Here is a 21,140-nt window from a genome sequence, read left to right as displayed (position 1 = left end):
CCGGGACTCACAGACCCTTCCCTCGGAGCGCAGCCCTCTCCTAAAAAAAAAATCCCCAGTGCAGGTCTCTTTAAGACCCCAAGTCTAAGAGCCGAAATCTCCAGCACCGGAGCCAGACTCCTCCTCCTTCTCTGCGGCCCGGGCAACACTCCGGCCCAGGTCCTGAGAGCGGCGCCGTTGGGTTACGTAGCGGCACGTGATTGGCCGCCTGCCCCTGGCGGGCCGGGATTGGCCGGCGCCCGGCCCCGCCCCTCGCCCCCGCCCAGGCCCGCGGCCGCCCGGGTGTCCTCGCGCCGCTCGTCCACGCGCAGCCTGGCAGTTTGCCTCTTCCTCGTCCTGCAGCCTGCGTCCATGGCCACCGCAGCGGCCGAGGAGCCCTTCCCCTTCCACGGCCTCCTGCCCAAGAAAGAGACCGGGGCCGCCTCCTTCCTCTGTCGCTACCCAGAGTATGACGGGCGGGGGGTGCTCATCGCCGTCCTGGACACGGGGGTGGACCCCGGGGCTCCTGGCATGCAGGTGCGGCAGCCGCGGAGGGCGCGGGGGCGCGGGCGGCCGGCTGGCCGGCGGGCTGGCGGGGGACGTGGAGGGGACGCAGCCTCGCAGCGCGGCAGGCCGAAGCCCGCTCGGCGGCCGAGCGGGAGCCGGCACCGGGAGGAGGCATGGGGGCTCGGGCTGGGCCGTCAGCCCGGCCCAGACAAAAGCGGCGTGCCAGGCGCGGCCGGCCGGGGTGCCTAGGTCCGCCTTTCGCCCAGGAAGCCCCTTCCTGCCCAGGTGCTGCCAGGCCCGGGCCCCGGGGCCGCTTCCCGCCGCGCTGCCTTCCTCCGCAGGTCCCTAGCGTCTCGGGCACCGGCCCGTGCCTACTGTTTTTTGACGGGGATTTTACAATTTTTATTAGTTGTCGGGGGTGGGGGCGGGGAGGAAACAGAACAGTGGCGAACGACCTATCAGACCCTTTTTATTGCTGTCTTTCGGGGGATTTGGTTCTGGGGAGAATTGTTGGTCTTTAGCACCAAAGCCGGGTTTCGAGAAGATAACTCGGTCAACTTCCTCTGGTAGTTTCCTCTGGTAGTTTTATGTGTTCTATTTTTAAACCATCTTCTGCACCGTACTTGTTTAGGGTCATTGAAGCGCATGGCTTCGTCTTTGTTTTACATAAGAACCCAATTTAGTTTGTTTTTGGCCAACTCTTCAGGCTCTATTAAATTAGGCTTCTTTAATTTTTTTTTATCTCCAAATATAAAACAACATGCTTTAATTACGATTTTAAAAAATTGCTTAATTTTGCCAGATGCACCTTTGAAATCTTTAAAGTACTGTGCCAAAAGGTAATTTTTTTAAAAATGTGTCTCTTGATTAAAAGTATTCCGTCTAAAGTCTTTGAAGTTTGGCTTCTGTAGATTTCACCTTAGCATTTAATGAAATACAGTCATAAACAAAATATCACTGTTGAAGATCCATCTTTTAAAAATCTAATCTGGATGTAATCCTCTCCCTCTGATCAACCCTTCATCTGTGTATCTTACTCTCCTTTCTTCACTATACTCTGAAGTTTAGTAATTCTCTCCCTCCCCCAAGTCCCCTCTGGCCTCTGGATCCTTTATTGTACTTTGCAATAATCGAGGTAGCATTTTGGAGGTTAAGATGTCGTGCTGGGGAGGGGGCGGGAAGGGGAACCAGTCTGACTGTACAGGATCCCTTTAGGAATCTTGCTTTCTCCTGTTAAGTCTTCAGCAGCACTCTGGAGTACAACACACCTTGGGCTTTTGGGACCAGGAAGCTTTGGTGAATCAGAATAGGGAGTCATACTGTTCCCTCCTGGTAGCTCTAGTGATACAGTTGTTGCATTAATAACTTTGAAGCTTTGCAACAGTGACAGCTATCACCTCATTGAGGCTTGATTGCAGAGTGGTCATGGTTTCCATTCTGTCCTAGTGTATGTTTACTTTTTATAGGGATAAGTGGGAGGAGAACAGCTGGGGTAAGTGGTTCACTGGTTCTTTTGTCAGGATAATAAAAGGATCAGGAGAGTTTGGAGGAGTACTGTCTCAGTAAAAATGCTTTTGTAGAATTTCCCAGTCTGCTTATCACTTTGTTCCGTTACTCTCTGTAAAGTAACAGCAGTTCTCAACACAGTGTTGCTGTGGACATTGATTGAGAAGATTAATTACATGTGACTTTTTCAAATGCTCAAGCAGAGTATTAAGCAAACACTGATTTTTTTTTTTTTAAAGCAAGTTTATTTAGAAGTTGAGGTTAGGATTTAAATCACCCACTGTGTGAAGTATAAATACACACTAGATATTGGCATGTAATAACCAATGTTCAAGCAGTAAAATATTGAAATAAAATGAAAACGTAACTCTTGTCTTCCAACAACTTTAACTCTGAGATACTGACATAAATATGACCAGTTAAAGAAATTCAATACAGTGGCTTGCACATGAGTGAATTGTCAAGGTTTTTTTCCCCTGCTTTTGCCAATTTATTTTGTAGATCTGTGTATACATCATTAAGATAAGAAAGTGGATAGAAATAGGAAGGAAAGAAAAAAAGGAGTGGACATTTAGAATGCCAGGTGGGGTCTGCATGGAGGACCAGAGATACAAATAAACCCTTTGGAGATGGCAGTGGGGTGTCATTCTTCAGTGAGTGCTTTGGGCCCAGTGGTCTTTTGTGACAGCTGTCTGGGCTTGTGAAAAGCAGAGGGTGGTGGGCACCTGGATGCTTCAGTCGGTTAAGCGTCTGACTCTTGGTTTCGGCTCAGGTCACGATGTCACAGTTCGTGGGATCGAGCCCCTCATGGGACTCTGCGCTGACAATGCAGAGCCTGCTTGAGATTCTCTCTCCCTCTCTGCCCCTCCCCTGCGCATTCTCTCTCTCTCTCTCTCAAAATAAATAAACTTCAAAAAAAAAAAAAAGTAGAGGGCAGACAGCATGAAAGGAGTAATAAGTGCATAAATGATTACATCTTTCCTCATCGAATATCCAGGCACCTGGCAGGTGCCCAAGGGTGAGTTAAAAGCCTTCCTCCTGCAGGCGTCACCAGGATTGATCAGGGGCCAGTGAGAGCTGGCTTTGAGGCCGAGATGGGACTTGCACTGAACTGGAAAGAATACACAGTGGCCAGTTGGTCTCCTGCCACCAGTCTTCTCTTGGCTCCACCCTTTACAATGCCAGATTATTTTCCTTAGAAAAAATAAGAAACTGCTTCTGTAACACCCTTGTGTAATACAAAACAAAGCACTTAATTTTGGCATTCTAGTTGCCTTTGCCTAAAAATTCCGGAATTTGAATATTGTGTGGCGCTTCTCCGTGCAGCTTGACCTCCTCGTGGTGCTTTGCTTCTCACTGTTTGCCCTATGCTTCCATCCAGAACATTCCACCCTTTCCACTCACCCCCGTGTTTCAGGCCTTTCCTCAACACATGAGTTAATCTGCCCGCAAGCCTTCCACCCTCACCTGTAACTTGCGTAATCCTTTAAGACCCACCTGGGTCTTGACCCTATTAGCTTTTGGGACCTCTACTGGCTGAATTAAGACCCCAGCATATATCTACACGTGTGTGCCCAGCATTGTGTTTGACCCGAGGCTTCAGGATGAATAAGGCCCATCCTTACCAACAGTTATTTGGGTGCTTTTTTTCTTTTTGCTTTCCTAGCAGTGTGTTCATATCCCCCCTCCCCGCCCCCCCGTAGCGCTTAAAATGTTTCATTTTAGGATTTCTGTTTACGTAACCTTTTTTCCGGCATAAGTTAAAATTCTTTGACAGCATATGTCCAAATGCATTTTGTAGGAGACGTGCCTATCACATTATTTTTGTTGAATGAGGAAAAAAAAAAATGTGTTCACAGCGTGCATAATTTCCTCATGGAGAAAAAAATGGCTTGGGGAAGGTTACAAGTAGTCCTATAAAAATCTTTGTTTTTACATTTCCTGAAGTAATAAAGTAAATCATAGATACATAATTGGTTACAAATGTTGGATGCTATGCAGTTGGTTTTTAATTTTTATTACCTTTCTCTCGGTTAGTCTTCCCTAATTCCCCCAAGCTGGGTTTTATATGCTTACATGCTTTCATACACACTGTCCTTACCTTTTTTATTTATTGTCCTGTGTTGCAGTTATCTCTTTACTAATCTGTTTTCCAACTGGATTGTAAGCTTTCTGAAAGCGGAGCCTGTCCGATTCATTCATCATTACGTCCTCAGAATAAGTCATTTGATAGTACTTGCTTATGAAATATCTTCCCTTGCTTAAAAGTATTTTCAAGTAAATGCTTCTACATTCACCTTGTTTTGCTCAGGATGATTTGCAACTCCCCTTTCCCGCTTTCTTCTGATCCTCGTGTTTAATGACGGGAGCTCCCAGCCCTCACCAGCTTCCTCACCAGCTTCCTCACCATAATCAATTCAGTGGAGACACAAAGTGATTTCGAGTCTTGACGTGGGGGAAACCTTTAGACAATTTCTGTTTTGTTTGTCCAGCATAGCCCCCTAGGCCTTTCTCAGTCCCCCACCCCAGTGCACACGGCGTACTACCCTAGCTCTGCTCATAACATCCTCCTCCTCCCCCTGCAAAGATGAGGGAATTCATTCTGATGGTAGCAGTTCACTGTCCTACTTCTCCCAAAGCTCCATTGCAAAATCCTCAGCCGGTTTGCCTTTTTTAACACCTCTCCTCCCTAACCCCAAATTCCCTCTTGTGTCTTATTGTCTCCAGTGGCGTGGTTTCCTTTACCTAATGGAGAAAGAAGTACAGGGATAGAAAAGTGCATATGTAAGAAGTTGTAATGAAAGAGACAGACTAATAAGTAAAGCTGGTGGCAATAGTAGATGGTATATAAGTCACCAAATCCCATTAGGTTTTCTTCCTTTGTTCACACACTGATAATGAGGTTTCTAGTGAGAGGGATCTGTTGTCTGGCTTGTTAGTGATCTCTTGTGATTCTTGATCTCAAGTCACTGAAGTTGTTTGCTCATTGAGAAGATAAAGATAGGTGATTGTGTTCCTAGTGCTATGGCTTAGCTTTCAAGTTACAGACTTATTTGGAATGCATTTTGAAATCGATTATTTTCTTACGTGATTTAGCTAGTTTTAATTTTATAAGGGAGTATTTCCATTTTGTATTGTGGTTGATTTTCTTATATTTTCCTTCATTTATTTTATTTCCAAAGATGCTTAGCCAATCCCTTCAAAGCCAGTAGCGGATTTAATCAGTTAATTTTATCATGATCTTATCAGAATTTGGTTTGACTTCCAAAGTCGTTTTTTTAAACTGATTTTGAGCCTCCTGAGTATATTATTTTGTTACTAGTATAGACAATTTCCAAGAAATAAGTATCCAGCTTAAAGTTTCCGTTAAAAAATTTAAAAAAGGCAGCTGTATCTGGGAGGCCTTTATGGCCCCAGGTGGTTCTATAGCAATGTCGTTGGAAGAAGATTTGGGGCCCGCCAAGAACCTCTTTGCTTCTGCCTCATAAAGAAAAACTTGTGCCTTTGTTTCCTCTACAGTGGTAACTTTCCCTCTCCTCCCTTGGTAACCCTTACCTACAGGGCTTTGAGGACACTACAGTGGGAAAAGTGCCTGGAAAGACACACAGAGGGACACTTAGCTTGATCTTAAAGAGTGTGAATGTGAATTCTCTGGGTGGAAAGGAGTTGGAAGACCTTGTGCTTCTCTGATGCTCTTGGCATTTTTTTTGCGTTCCCTTTTTTCTCCGCCCCCCGCCCCCCCCTTGAGGATAGGTAGGGGGTTGTCTTTTTTTTTTTTAATTTTTTTTTTTTTTAACATTTATTTATTTTTGAGACAGAGAGAGACAGAGCATGAGCAGGGGAGGGTCAGAGAGAGAGGGAGACACAGAATCCAAAACAGGCTCCAGGCTCTGAGCTGTCAGCCCAGAGCCTGATGCGGGGGCTCGAACTCATGGACCGCGAGATCATGACCTGAGCCGAAGTCCGACACCCAATCGACTGAGCCACCCAGGCGCCCTGGGGGATTGTCTTTTTTCAGTCGTCTTTGTGTCTCCATGCCTGACGATTCCCTGCTGGTAACTCAGTACCTCTATCTTGAATGCTACAGATTCCCTTTGCAAAGCAAGCCAAGAAGTGATTTTTCCAACGAAAGCAGTGTGGAAATATAGGACTGCTGTTACCTGTAGTAGTCTGCATGGCCCCAAAGAAAATTTGTGAACTGGCCAAGAAACCAGGCCTTAGAAAAATCAGTCTTAATGCTGAGCAGTTTGTGTCAGATCGTTCAGTAATTAAATCTGTATTGAGCACCAACCAGGCACTGCTAGGTTTGGGAGAATTTGGTGAATAAAATAGACCTAGTCCTTGCCCTTAGGGAACTTACTTTCTAATAGTGGAAATAGGTGAGGAATCAGCTAACTGTAGAATTACAAATTCTGTGAAGGAAACAAGGCCTAGTGAGGAGGAGTAAGGCTCAGGTTTAGGGTGGTGACTGCCCACAGAAGAGGTCATCACGGAGGCCTTCTGAAGAGGTGACATTTTAGTAGAAGGCCGAAAGATGAGATGGGGATTTCTATGGAACAGCCGAAGGGACAGACAGAGGATCCCAAGCGGAAGGACTGTGTGCACAGAGTCGTGGGGCAGGGAAAGGTTGGCACATGGCAGGAACCTAGAGGAGGCCAGTGTGGTTACAATGGTCCAGGGCCGCGGTGGAACGGGTCGCTCAGAGGCTTTTGTGCTGAGTGCGGGAGCTCCATGGCGGGGGGCCGCATGGGAGCTGGCGGCTGCCATCGCACAGCTTGTCCTCTTGCTTCTGGTGCGGGCCACGAACGCACCCGGGAGACCTGCACAGAGCATCAGTGTCACAAAGGCAAGGGTGGTGGTGGGGAAAGGGTTGGGATAGCGGTGGCGAAAATCCAGAGAAGATGGACTCAAACTGTATTTTAGAGGTGGAATGAAGATGACTTCCTGACAGATTTGATGTGGGCAGCAAACCAGAGAAAGGAATCCGAGAAGGACATTGAACTCTGTGGTTTGAGCAACTGGGTACGTGCCGATTCCTGAGATGGCAGAGCCTGGAGGGAAGGAAGTTCGAATGTTAAGTTTGAACTTTGAACTTAACGAAGTTTGAGTGCCGGTGGGCATCCTGTAATGAAATGTCATTACATGTTTTCCCCTGAAGGTTTGTGCTCGTCGGGCCCAGAGCTTACCTTCTTCAGATCTTTTCTCAGATGTTACCTTCTCAGTGAGATCTTTCTTAACCAACCTAGTTACTGAAAACCCCACGCTACCTCCTCCTTCTCCTTAATTTTTCTCCATAATAATTATCACCATCTGGTGTTAGGTATCTGACATGTTAATTGAGTAGAACAGAAGATCTGTGAGACTAGGGACTTCTAGGTATTGATCATTACTGTGTGTGTGTCCCCAACACCTAAACGAGTGGCCTGTGGTAAATGCTTAGTAAGTATTTATTAACTGTGTAAAATCACTTGAAGGATTCTTTGTTTTTCATGAGTAATTTTTTTGTAAGTATATCTCCAGCTTTTGGCTTAAAACAACTCAATTTTCTTTTTTAAATGAATGCAGATTTTATAGGGTATTTTATGTATGTGTGCATGTGTGCACACATATGTGGGGGTTGGCATTGCTTTTTATAATGATTAAGAAATTAAATCTATAATTCATATTTCAGTTATCCCTTCATTTTCAGGTCACAACTGATGGAAAACCAAAAATCATCGATATCATTGATACAACAGGAAGTGGTGATGTGAATACTGCTACAGTAGTAGAGACCAAAGATGGTGAGATTGTTGGTCTTTCAGGAAGAGTGCTCAAGGTTAGAGCTTTAATCTTTTAATCGAATTTTTCTTTCCTTTTTTTTGTACTGTTGCCTCAAAGCATTTAGTGTTTTTAGCTTATGGTTACTGGTAGGTTACTAGTTACCTGTTGCTGTTTAACAGATTACCCCCAAAACTTCATGGTTTAAAACAACAAACATTTATCATCTCACAATTTCTGTGTGTCAGTAATCTGGGTTTGACTTAGCTCGGTGCCTCTTGTTTAAGATCTCTCCTGAGCTTGGCCAGGGCTGCAGTTTCATCTGAAGGCTCAGCCTGAGTGGGGAAGGGGAATCTGTTGCAAGCTCACTCAAGTGGTTATTGGCAGGCTTAGGGTCCTCTCCACGGGGCTGCTATACGCCATGTAGCTGTCTTCCCCCTGGGTGAGTAGTCCAGGAGAGTACCCAAGATGGAGACCGTGGTCTTTTTACATATTAATCTTGGGATTCACATTCCATTGCTTCTGCCATTTTGTTTTCATTGGAAATGAGCCATGAAACCCAGCACACACTTAAAGGGGAAGGGAATTTTACAAGAGCATGAGGACCAGGGGTCATCTTAGAAGAAGTCATTTGTTTTGTTGTGTGACAGTGGGCTTAGAATTAGGATATATTTTTCATTGTGGTTGCCAAATTCCAAAAATTTTTAAATTTTGGATAGAAAGATGGGAAAAGTGACCAGGTTATAGTTTTGCCTTGTTTCCTGTTCCTTCTGAGAACTTGAACAGGAAATATTTAGAATTTAATCATTGTGGACTTAAGTAACTGGCTTTGTGTTAACTCCTTGTGCTTGGTAGAAAGGTGAGCTAACATGAAAAATGATTAGATTGCTAACATAAAGCAATTCATGAGATGTTAGCTAATGAGCTTATAGATGTCAAGAATTTGTGGTTTGGTATTTTAAACCAATAAGCAGAATTAGTTTGGAAAATGAATTTGTGCTTATTTATATGTTTAAAGAGCTGTATTTAACTCTGGCCATCTTTTACCGTCTCTCTGAATTATGTTTAGGCATCCTCTTCTGGATAAGGTTGTTGTGCTATGTAGTGAGTTAACACAAATTCAGCTGCTTAAAGCTACATACATTCCTGCATTTATTATTTTACTGTTTCCACGGGTCAGCACTGCTTTCTGTGGTTCTCTGGTCAGTGTCTCACAAGACTGTACTCAGGTATTGGTTGGAACTGTGGTTTCATCTGAGGCTCAGGATCCTCTTCCAACTTCATTCTTCTTGTTGGAAGAATATATTTTTCTTGCAGCTTTTGAGCTCACCACAGTTTGCTTCTTCCAGGCCAGCAGGAGAATCTCTCTGACCATTGGAATGGCCCCTGTCTGTTTTAAGGAGCCTACCTGATTAGGTAGGCTCACCAGGGCAGTCTCCTTTTTTATTAAATCAGTCACCTAATTACAGACCTTAATTGTATCTGCACAATGCCTTCACCTTTGCTATATTACTTACCATAATACAGTCACAGGAGTGCTAGTCACAGGCCCTGCCTTTACCAAGGGGAGAGGGCTATACAAGGGCATGGGTCTTCTTGAGAATCTGCTACCATAGGCACACAGCAGGCATTAACATCCATGACTGAATTGTTTGTATGACCCCAAAAGTCATATGTTGAAGCCCTGACACCCAATTTGATAGTATTTGGAGATGGTGTTAGGGGTAGGTGAGCTCATGGGAGCGAGCCCCTCATGACAGGATTAGTCCGTGTTCTCTCTCTCTCTCTCTCTCTCTCTCCCTCTCCCTCTCCCTCTCCCTCCCTCTCCCCCTCCCTCTCCCCCTCCCTCTCCCCCTCCCTCTCCCCCTCCCTCTCCCCCTCCCTCTCCCCCTCCCTCTCCCCCTCCCTCTCCCCCTCCCTCTCCCCCTCTACCATGTGAGAATACAGTGAGAAGGCTGTGCCTGCAAGTTAGGAAGAGTCTCCCCAGAACCTGACCATGCTGGCACTCTAATCCCATGCCCCCAGCCTTCAGAACTGAGAAAATAAATTTCTGGTGTTTGAGCTACCCAGTATTCTGTGGTATTTTCTTACGGTGCCTGAAGTAAGACACCATCTGCCGAAAGAAAAGAAAGAGAGAGAGAGAGAGAGAGAGAGAGAGAGAGAAAGAAAGAAGAAGGAAGGAAGGAAGGAAGATTGTAAACTAGAGGGAAAGGAATTTCTGCACATCTGCATTATTCTGAGGTTTTGCCTGCCTTCCCCAAGTCTGTGTTGTTATTTAGACTATATTTCAGAGAAGACACATTGGGATTCCTGTGAGTACATTCTTTGGGAAATTAGGGAATGCTTCTAGTAGGTTCCAAAGATTTAGAATCCTGTAAAGTTTTGTCCTCAATTGTTGTTTTATAAGTTTATTTTATGAGAGAGAGAGAGAGAGAGTGTGAGTGCGTGAGCCAGGGAGGGGCAGAGAGAGAGAATCCCAAGCAGGCTCCGCACATTGTGGAGCCCGACATGGGGCTCGAACCCGTGAACTGTGAGATCATGACCTGAGCTGAATTCAAGAGTCAGATGCTTAACCGACTGAGCCACCCAGGCACCCACTCAGTTGTTTATTTTAAATAACTGTAATAGCCCATGCTTTAAACCACATGGACTGATAATACCACTCGTGCTCAAAGGCAGAAGTGGATGTACCATGTATATGGTAGGAAATAAGATCAGAAAATCGACAGATTACTACTTAAATCTTTTCTCAACCTGATGACCTACTTCTTTAGCTCTACTGTTAAGTATTCTCTGCCCATCAATATAGCGGGAGGTTTTAACTTAATTTTTTTTGTATTCAATGCGTCTTCAGAATTTAAAAGGACAAATGCTTGTCCACAGCTTCTAACAGGAGAAGCCGAGTGCGGTGCCCTGCGTCTCCCCTTTCACCACCGATTCCCACTCTCCGAGAGGGAAGTCTTTGATGTTACATTTTCTTCAGGGTTTTAAGTAACATACTCTTCTTAATTCTTGAATTTTTATCTGTGGAATTAGCAGTGTGGAAGAAGAGAGTTCACCTTCCAGGTCGTTCATTTCTGAGAAGTTTCCTGGTATTGTCTCTGGGGTTCTTCCTTCCACTGTTTTTGCTGTTCTTTTATCTGGAATCCTGTTAATTGGACATTGGACCTCTTGAGTTGATCTTCCAATTTTCTTATGTTTTTCCACCCTTATTGCTTGTGTTTGTTTTTTTCCTTCCTGAGAGATTTCTGAGATTTCTCAGTATTCTTTGCTAACTCTCAAATTGAATATTGTTGATTTTTGCCTATTATTTTTAAATGTAAGTCTGTTCATGTCCACTCAGAGCATATCTTCGTGTCATGTATACAACATTTTATGTGGGAATATTGTCTAAATTTTTTTTTTTCTAGTTTCTTCATCCTCTCTTTACTCACCTTCCTCTTCCTCCCATTCTCCTTTCCCCTTTCTCTTCCTTTTTCTTCGCCCCTCCTGTTCCCTCCTCCCTCTTCCCTTTCTCTTCCTCCTCTTCTCCTGCTCCCTCTACCTCTCCCCCTTCCTTGTGCTCTACTTTCTACCTGAGAGCTAGACAGGTAGCTGTCTAGCTACCCTGGCTGTCTCTTGGTTAACAAGGCACCTAAAGGGGACAGAGGTGCTCTCTGCCTTTGCAGGGCCTTGGGGTGTGGGTCTCAGTGATGCTATTGTGACAGACTCCAAAGTGACAGTATATGGCATACTTTTTCCCATTGAGATATGCTCATTTACCTCCAAGAGGGCTTGGCCAGTTCGGCCTGGGGTTTGGGGGAGAGGGAGAGAAGCCTCTCAGGGGCTCATGCCTGGAAAGGTGCCTGGAGAGATCTCTTGCAGACTCTTAAGTATGTCTCACCTCTCCGCTCTGCTGTGTGAATCCCTCAAGAAAGCTGACATTTCCATGTCTCTGGTTCAACGTCCAGTTGACTGGCTGGTCAGGTTTGGGCAGCCCATGGGATATGCAGCAGGTGTCTGATTGTTCCTCATACAGGCTTTCCACCAGTCTTCTTGGTGTTAGCTCTTTATCTGAACACAGAACATACCCACATACATGTTCAGCTTATTTTCTTTCAAGGAAGTGCAGGTGTTCAGATACTTTGCAGTGGGCATCAGAAAGAATAGTGTTGCTAGTCACTGGTATTCTGGCTAGCTCGGATCTCTCAGAGCTCTTTAGCACACAGTTCTTAGCAACGTAGCGAAGTATTCAGGTTTCTTTGACTTGACCATGCCTTAAGATGAATTAAATAGCCGTATTTCAGCTTCTTCGAAATCGCCCATAAACTGTTGACAGTTAATGTCTTGCTTTCCCTGTTTGAGATGAACTACTGGTTAAGTGCTTTGAACATTCCAATAATCTCTTTCTCTAAGGAGGCCATTCCTAGGCCTTCTTGAGAAACTAGTGGTCAGTTACTTTGGAAAGTGACACTCCTATGAGCAAGTAGAAGCAAAAAAGTGAACAGGAGCTTAAAATCTTTTATGATGAAATGTACAGGCATAAAGGAAAGTGCATAAAACACATACGTACAGCTTGATGAATACTGAAGTGGATGCCGCTTTATCTACTACCCAGATGGGACAAAGAACATGACCATACCTCAGAAGCTTCCTGCATTCTCCCAGATCACAACCTACTTGGGCTTTTGTGATGATCATATCTGTGCTTTGCTTTATAGTTTTACCACCTCTGTGTGGATACATGAAATACATTGTTGGTTTTGCCTGTTTGTGGACTTTATATGAATGACCTCATTTGTGTATCATTTTATATCAGTTGTTTGCAAGATTCTTGCCACTCAAGCCAGGATGTTGCATGTAGTAATGAGTTGTTTAATTTCATTGCTGTTCGAGATACTGAGGTTTGTATATACCAGTTCTGTCCACTCCACTGAGGATGAGCCGTTGTTTCCCGTTTGGGAGTCACTAACAGCTCTTCAGAGAACATTCATGTGTATGTATCTTTTGCACATGTGTGTAGATAACCTCCAGGATGCATACCTAGAATTGCTGAGTCTTAGAGATACAACTTAACCAGGTGATGTCAAACAGATTTTCCAAGTGTTTGCACTAACCTGCATTTCTACTAGCAGTGTGCAAGACATTTGATAGCTGCACTGGTAACACTTGGTATTTTTAGGCTAAAATCTTTGCAAATATGTGGGGAATCTAGGTGTATCATGTTGTGGTTTTAATTCATATTCTCTAATTACTAGTAAGATTGAACTCCTTTTTATATATTGATTAGACATGAGGATTTCCTCTCTTGGAAAGTACGTGTTCGAGTCCATTTGCCCTCTCTCCCCCAGTGAGTTGTCTTGTTTCTTACTAATTTGCAGAATTTCGTTATGTATTCTGAGAACCTGTCCTGTGATGGACTGTGGGTCAGGTGTCTTCTCCCATTCTGTATGTCTGTGTTCACTTTCTGGGCGGTGCCCTTTGAGAGCTAGAAGTCGTTAAATTTAATGTATTTGGATATTAGTCTTTGCCTTTTTGATTAGGGTTTTTCATGTCTTAATGACCTTTGCATGTCCTTCCTGACCCCAAGATCAAGAAGGTATTCTTCTCTATTATTTTCTAAAAACTTTTGCCATGTTTCTTTTCCTATTCTAGATAATTCAGCTGGTATTGATTTTAGGCTGTATCTGTTTTTCCATCTGAAGACCAGTTGCCATAATCTCCCCACAAATTTTCAGTGTTGCCTTTTACTTTGCAACCTTCACAGTGGGGTGATATAGTTTCAAAGTCTCATTTCCAATTCTCTGTGTCCTTTGGATGTTTTTTTCCTCATTTTCCTTATTCTAACTTTAGTAGCCATTTGGAAGGGAGCACAGTGCTTTTTAAAATTTACCACATTTAACTTGAAGTCAGTCTTTAAATCATCAATATTTATTCTTGTGTGTGTGTGTGTGTGTGTGTGTGTGTGTGTGTGTGTGTGTATATGTAAAAAAGTCCAGGCCTAGTGAATCACTTGGCCAAATGTGGCACCGTATTTAGATGCAGTGATAGCTGGCAGGTCCATGAGGCTGACAAGGCTGACATAAAGTTTGAAGTTAAAAAAAAAAAAAAAAATGGGACATTAACACTTATGATGACATTTGGCTTGTTAAGGAAATGTTCAATTCATTAGGCATCCCCTTAAAAGAGTCAGGGAAAAGAGGTGTAATTAGTAATCAAAGAGACTCTGTTTCTTTTATGAAAATGATCTTATTCCATTGCAGTGTTAACCTTAAAAATAAAACTGCCAGTTATTTACCAGCAAAAGTGGGTTTATTCCAGAATAGCAGAGAACTGCAATCCGGAATGAGCAGCCTTTGGCAAAATCGTAGACAAGTCCCCAGAACAAAGGAGAGGACTGCTATTTCATATAGAGGAAAGAGGGGAAGGCAGGAGGCCTGGTGGACACGAAGCGCCCCTTGCAGTAAACTGCCTCCTGCCTGGATGGGAAAGTCTGTGCACCCGCGAGGTCCCCCTCCATGAGTGGTAGTGCATGAGAGCACCCCCTGCTGGCCGCCTGACTCCATGCGAGCAGGTCTCTAGTTCTACAGTAGTTACCATGTAATAAAACCATTTTAAAGAAACCCACTTAAGTGGTCAAAATATAAAGCTTGGATTCTTAAAAGAGACCGAAAATAAGTTCATGTGTATAAAATACTCAAATAGGCAAAATGACATACTCCATAATTGCTTCATAGGATAAAGTTAGCTTTACTCAAATTTGGTTAACTCTAGATAGCAGAACTGTGATTATAACATTTATGATTTTTGTAGTTGAATTTTTAATAAATAACCAGTCTGCCTTTACTGTGAGGAAAATACATAGTAGTGATTTGAAAAGTATCTGGTTGTGTGGACACTGCAGATTTTGGTCTCATTTATGATTAAGTATAAATTATGTCTAGTGTATTATTTTTATTGCGTTACATATATTGTAAGTAATTGTGGTTAAATACGTGTTCGCACCTGTTGATCTTGCTGTTATTTCAGTCAGTCACTCCGTTTAATCCTTCGGCATTTCACGGCCTTTTATAATCTCCTTGTACGAGAAGTTGCCACTAGCCTAGGGTTACAAGACCTGTGTAGTGGGACACCTGTGATGAAATAGTGTTTGAATTTGCCAGCCAGGGATTACTTACTTTTTTGTTGTTGCAACACTGTATTGTTGTGATGTCAAGGGCTGCTGCAGGAACATTAAGAGTTAAGAATTCCTGTTCTCTAAAAGAGATCGGTAAATTGTGAATGAAAAGCACCAGTTTATATGCCATCATATACTCCAGACATCCATTCGATTCAGAAATGTTTACTGACATATGCAGACTTTTAAAAAGTCGATCTTTGAAGTGCTGTGAATGGTGGGTTTTTCCCTCTATTCAGTCATGAGAAAATTTCATCCAAAAGTTTCTTTCCTGGGGACTAACTTGATGAGGGACCAGGGGTGAGCCAGTTACAGATAACTACCCGAGTGAGAACTCAGGAGTTAGCCAACTCTGAGTGGTTGATAGTTCAACCTCATGTTTTATACACATTTGAAAGCTGTTTTTGATGACCGGGGGTCCTGTGATTACAAAGAGAGTGAACATTCCACATTTTCTTGATTGACATTTGAAGTTGGTTGATGTTCAGTGTACTTGTGCAAATCATAAGGTGGAGATTATTTATTTTTTTCCTTTTACACACCGGGAAGTAGGAACCTGTGGGTCCACTCTGGTTAGTGGTAGAGTTTGGGTTCACAGCCAGGTTTATCTTTACACTGGATGTTTTGGTCTCCATGATAGAGCTAGATTCTAGCTTTCTTTTCAGCCTTCCTGTGGTTTGGGCAAGCAGTGTGATTTCTTTTTGTTTCTTTGCTTTTTCCATTTGCACACTGGGCATGCTGTTTACATCATTCTGTTAATTAGAGGCTTTAAGTGTTATTTTTAAATACTTTGAGATATTTAGAAAGACTGTTATGTTATATATAATTAATGTAATCTTATATAACTTTTTTCTTAAAGAGCTTGTTTTAAGTATCTAGGCATTATCCCTGTTGATTGTAGAGAATGCAGTTCTTAACAGAAAATCTAAGCATGGAGAGGGTCTGTTTGTTAACTGCTTCTCTTTGCCCCTAGTTGGGCAGTAAGTAGGTCTGAGAAGGGAGGGAGAGGTGAGGTTTCCTTGATGCTTGAGAACTAAAGATTGTAGCAGTTTAATGAGGTAGCTTATGTTGAAAGCACTTTATAGACCATGAAACATTGTAATTCAAAGGTATCTTGGGGCGCCTGGGTGCCTCAGTGGGTTAAGTGCCCAACTCTTGATTTCAGGTCAGGTCATGATCTCACAGTGGTGGGATTGAGCCCTGTGTGGAGTTCTGGGCTGAGCATGGAGCCTGCTTAGGATTCTCTCTCTCTTCCTCTGCCCCTCTTCCTTGCCCCTGCTTTCTCTCTAGAAAGAAAAAGAAAGATATCCTGAGTGAAACATCTTACTTATTAATGAGAAAAACTCGAGAGAGATATTAAGTGGCATCTTAGAATATGAGAAATACTGCTCTAATACACAACCTTGCTTATCCAAGTTGAGCCATTAGGATAGAAGTGAAATAACCTTTCTCCCCAGTAGTAAATCATTGGAATTGGGAAGCATTTAGTGAGTCAACAATTTGCTCTTTTTCTATAGATTCCTGTGAGCTGGATAAATCCCTCAGGCAAATATCATATTGGCATTAAAAATGGCTATGACTTCTATCCAAAGGCGCTCAAGGAAAGGATACAGGTAATGTCCAGTCTAGAATCAATGACTTCTTCCTCAAATTTTTTTCCTACTGAAGGAAAAAATTTTTCATAAGATCCTGTTAACTCTTAATTATTGTGGAGACCGGGAGCCTTTCAGACAATGACTGCTTAAAGGTTCTGGTCAGTGGAATGTTACCCATTTAAAGTCACCATTCTTAATCTTGGATACATGGCTAAGTTTAGAGAATGTTGTGAATACATTGAAATTCAAGTTTTTGTATATTTGTGTTTTTCTGGGAGTTCGAATATAGCTTTCATTGGAGTTTTGAAGGACTTTTTTTTTTTTTTTTTTAATCTCCAAAAGGCTAAAGACTGTTTAAAGTTGATTTAAAGCCCTGGCCAACTTATTTATTCCTGGTCCTGTAGCTTCTATGATAATTTGTCCCATTTTTCTTAACCATTTAACTAGGCTTCTTGATCTCAGTTAGTCATCATTCAGTACTAAGAAAAGGGTTACTCAGACCAAAGCAGCTAAAGTGTGGAAAACACAAGTCTGTCATTAGAGAAATAAGAATTGCAAATTGAAGAAGGAGGAGTCTGCTTTAAAACGGAGCTACTGAGTAAATCTTTCTGTGATGATGGAAGTGTTCAGTATCTGTCCATCATGGCAGCCACTGGCCACAAGTAGCTGTTGAGAACTTGAAATGTGACTAGTAGGAAAATGTAATTTTATGTAATATTTTAAAATTTAAATCTAAGTAGCAACACATGGCTCCCATATTTGCCAGTACCACTTTAGTAGATTGCTATAATACTGGTAGCTGATACAGGTTCAGAGTTGCAACTGCAAAGGAAGATGTGATCCTTGAAAATGAGCCTGATGGGTAAGACCTATGGAACGTTTCATCTCATCATAGCATTATTTGCTTCTCCACGGGGTCCGTGAACCATAAGAACTACTCAGCATGTTGCATATATAACCTTTACTTATTTGATTCTCATCGTTCTGCAAAAAATAAGGTTACAAAAAATGCATATAACTTACTGGATACTAATTTATTTTAAAATTTCAGGCCGAAATACACATAACGGTATTATGCACTATCTTAAATTTAATCAGTTGTATCAATAAGATGCAAATTAACATGCAAATATAGAGTAAGTTAATATCAACCCCCTCCTTAGCTCAGTGGAGTTGATTGTTTTACTGGAAAGGATTTTTTTTTTTAAACTAGCAGACCTCCACTGGGTGGCACTATGGGTTAAAGACAGCAGAGATGAAGGTGAGACCAATTTCAGTAACAAAGAACACTGTCAAATCCAAGACAGGAAAAAAACAAGCCAGGAAGGGAGGAAGTCTAGGAAGCCTGCATGTCTCTCTTGCGGCCAGTCTTACTCTTGTGTTCCGCCTGCATGGCTTAAGGCAGTCCTCAGTTCCCTAAGGGCCAGTGTGTAGTATTTGCTTTTATTGTAAATGCCTGGGAATTCAGTTTTTTTACCTGACATGCTGTTATTAATCCTTGGATGGGCTGAGATTGGGACATACGATGTTATCAAAATACATTTGGTTGTGCCTTGGTAAATGTGTTCTCTTAAAATCCACGTGTAGTGAATAGTTTTAGTAATTGACCCATTGCTTTATCAACTTGATGATAAATGATTTTTTTAGCCTCTGTGTGAAAATTGTGTACCATCACAACTGATAACAATTAGGTCCATATATAAATGACTGGCTAGGTTTACCTGGGTATTTGTCAACCTCGTTGTAAGGTAACTTTTCTGTCTTGCAGAAAGAACGGAAGGAAAAAATCTGGGATCCTGTTCACAGGGTGGCCCTTGCAGAAGCCTGTAGAAAACAAGAAGAATTTGATGTTGCCAACAATTGCCCTTCTCAAGTTGGTGCCAGTGGCTTTTATTTACACGTTACCACAGAGCCATATTTCAGAGTTCTCAGAGAATCGGCAGACTTTTTTCACAAGTTTTAAATTGTTTAATTTTAGTAATTTTTCTTTTATTCTGAAATCAATTTACACATTTTTCACAACTTCTCATGAATTACCACAAAGTGAACACTCCCTCCCATACCTCTTCCTAATCATTGCTCCCTTCCTCCTCCAAAAGCAACCACCATTGCCTGTTTTAAATTTGCAGAATGGAATCATACAGTGTGTCCTTTTATACATCACTACTTTCAGTCAGTGTTATGTTTGCGACATTCATCCATGTGTGAGTGTGGAAGGAGTTTGTTCATTTCTCTTGCTTATGATGGATGCACCACAATTCATGCGTGCATTCTGCAGATCAATACTTTGTTTTCAGTTCTTGGCTCTTGTGGAAGATGCTGTTTTGAACATTCTCGCGCGCATGTCTTTGGTGGGTCGTAAAGGGGTAGTTTCAGTTCATATTCCCGCAAGAAGGATATGAGAGCTCCCATTATTTCACATCGTTAAATAGCTGTTACATTTCTTTTAATCAGTTAATCAAATGAAGATAATGTCTTGGTTTATAAGGAAAACAATACGTGCTAGTTGCAGAAACTTTTGGATAACACAGGTGTGTAAAGTAACAAACAAGAGCCTCCAAAGTGCCACTCCCCAGGGATGGTACCAACAATCTGATGTTTATCCTTCTGAATCTTTCTTTTAATGCATACATGTACCTTTTCTTAATCAAAAGTGGAATGGTATTGGTGGTTGTCAGCCCTGGCTGCAGATTAGAATCACATGAAGAGCTTTGTGCCCTAGAGAGGAATTAAATCAAAGCCTTGGAGGAAGGCTGGCATTTTTTAAAGCTCCCTGGAGCTTTAATTAATGCACAGTTAGGGGCGAGGACTACTGGCCTCAATAGATCTACATACACATTTAACTTGCATTTACTTAATCTGCGTACAGCATCCCCTTTAATTGGGTAATTCACCCTCTTTAGCTGCATTATTTTCTGTTAGGTCACTGTTTGTCCTTCAGCCTCTTACTAGTCACATTAAATGTTGTATTTCAGGCAGTACGCATATCAAGTCAACTTTATAGAAGGAGGGATCTAGATTTAATTATCCATTTGATTTTGTTTACCAACAATGTCTGTATAATTGTTTTTTTTCCTTTAAGGAGGAGTAAATGTTGAATATATTGAATAACTAAAAATGAAGCATAACCAGATTTTTGGAACATATGGAAATTACATTTTAATTCAGTAAGACTGTTCAGGTGAATGTAGAGCAGTCTAATGTAGTACGTAGTTTAAACAAAAATAGTTGGCATGTAACAGTTCTCATGGTGATGGCTCAGAATGGTTAAATAGCTTATCTATACAAGGTCAGGAATATAGTATGTGTTTAGCATGTTCTAAAAGACAGAAGGTAATTTGTGGTTTCTCTTATTTATTTGGATTCTTAAACAGATTTCAATGGAAACAATCCTGATTAAAAAAAAATCTAAAGGTCAATAGATAACCTATTTTATAGCCATTTTAGAGTTAATTTTGGAAATTAGTTGTGCAGATTATAGATATGTGACTAACATAAGTCTTGGTCAAATGATACCATCAACATGGAACACTGTGTCTTTCCCAAAGCGGTTGGAATAAATAAATGAGAGATTGACTAAAAGAAGTATTATTTTTAAAGTATTCAATATATTAATTAATATCTGCATCATTAAATTGAACTACAAGTTGCATAGATATAGAAAAAATTTCTTACATTTTTCCAGAGTAAAATGGCTTTCCTGTTGGTCACACTGTGTCTTTGGTTACATGTTAATATGTTGTGTGTTTCAAGAGCACAAAATGTACTAATATTAATATATGTTCTTATTGATTAGGCAAATAAACTAATCAAGGAGGAACTTCAAAGTCAAGTGGAATTGCTAAATTCTTTTGAGAAAAAATATAGTGATCCTGGCCCTGTGTATGACTGCTTGGTGTGGCATGATGGTGAAGCCTGGAGGTAAACATCATGTATTATATAGATCTTCACTTAAAGCTGTTTTTATCTACTCTGAAGAACATTAAATTCTCAGAACCGTCCAGAGAATTGGTTTAAGTGACATTAATATCCCTAAGCAAAACTGTTGGACAGCCGAATTGGCTTTTGGGTAGTTTTGGATAAGCTCTTTGAACTTCTTGGTATTTTAGGTGCTAAACCTGTCCCTTGTGTGTTTTAAAGAAGCTTGTTTCATTAACCAGACAGTAACTTAACCAGATAATAGCAGGTTAATCATTGGTAGACATAGAAATGTTCCTGACCAGAGCTGGGCAGTTTGGAAAGTAACTGCAAGAGAATACTGGATACAGAACTGAGCGTATGTGGGAAATATTGGACAGGGACTTAAGGAAATATTCTAATATTCGCAGGGATGGGGTAGTGGGACAATAGGTGGTTCAGTTCCAATGTTTCCTGCATGTACTGAAAACACTGCCAACTTTGTCCTGAGGAAAATATGTTTCCAAGGTCCTTAAGGCAGTTGACAAAGGAAGGGATCCATGCAACGGTTTGTCGACATTATTCTAAGACAGCTTTTAGAATTTTTGCGTTGCAAATGAAACTTAGAGGAAATAAAATCTGAAGTCACTGGAGTAACACTTTAGAAAATGTTATAATTGATGAAAAATGCAGCAGAATTGTGGTTTCAGGTGCTACTGGAAATAATTTTTCTGATTGCA

At 41.8% G+C, this 21,140-nt stretch overlaps 1 protein-coding gene across 5 annotated transcripts in view; it reads left to right on the top strand.

Annotated features, from left to right (window-relative positions):
- The first annotated feature begins 260 nt into the window (after nt 1-260).
- Nucleotides 261-21,140, top strand: part of TPP2 (tripeptidyl peptidase 2) — a 67,723-nt gene continuing 46,843 nt past the window's right edge. For 3 of the 5 annotated variants that reach the window (XM_078453166.1, XM_078453165.1, XM_078453171.2), the window contains exons 1-5: nt 261-516; nt 7,682-7,810; nt 16,426-16,521; nt 18,272-18,376; nt 20,300-20,424. In XM_078453166.1, coding sequence (XP_078309292.1) covers nt 352-516; nt 7,682-7,810; nt 16,426-16,521; nt 18,272-18,376; nt 20,300-20,424 — 620 coding nt within the window. In that variant the 5' untranslated portion in view covers nt 261-351. The remainder of the gene's footprint in view (nt 517-7,681; nt 7,811-16,425; nt 16,522-18,271; nt 18,377-20,299; nt 20,425-21,140) is intronic. The other 2 variants (XM_078453169.1, XM_078453167.1) reach the window with 1 other exon arrangement.

Source organism: Panthera onca, chromosome A1 (assembly GCF_046562875.1).
Source record: "Panthera onca isolate mPanOnc1 chromosome A1, mPanOnc1 haplotype 2, whole genome shotgun sequence".
NCBI lineage: Eukaryota > Metazoa > Chordata > Mammalia > Carnivora > Felidae > Panthera > Panthera onca.
Note: the sequence above shows the minus strand (reverse complement) of the source record. Positions and strands in the feature narration are given on the sequence as shown.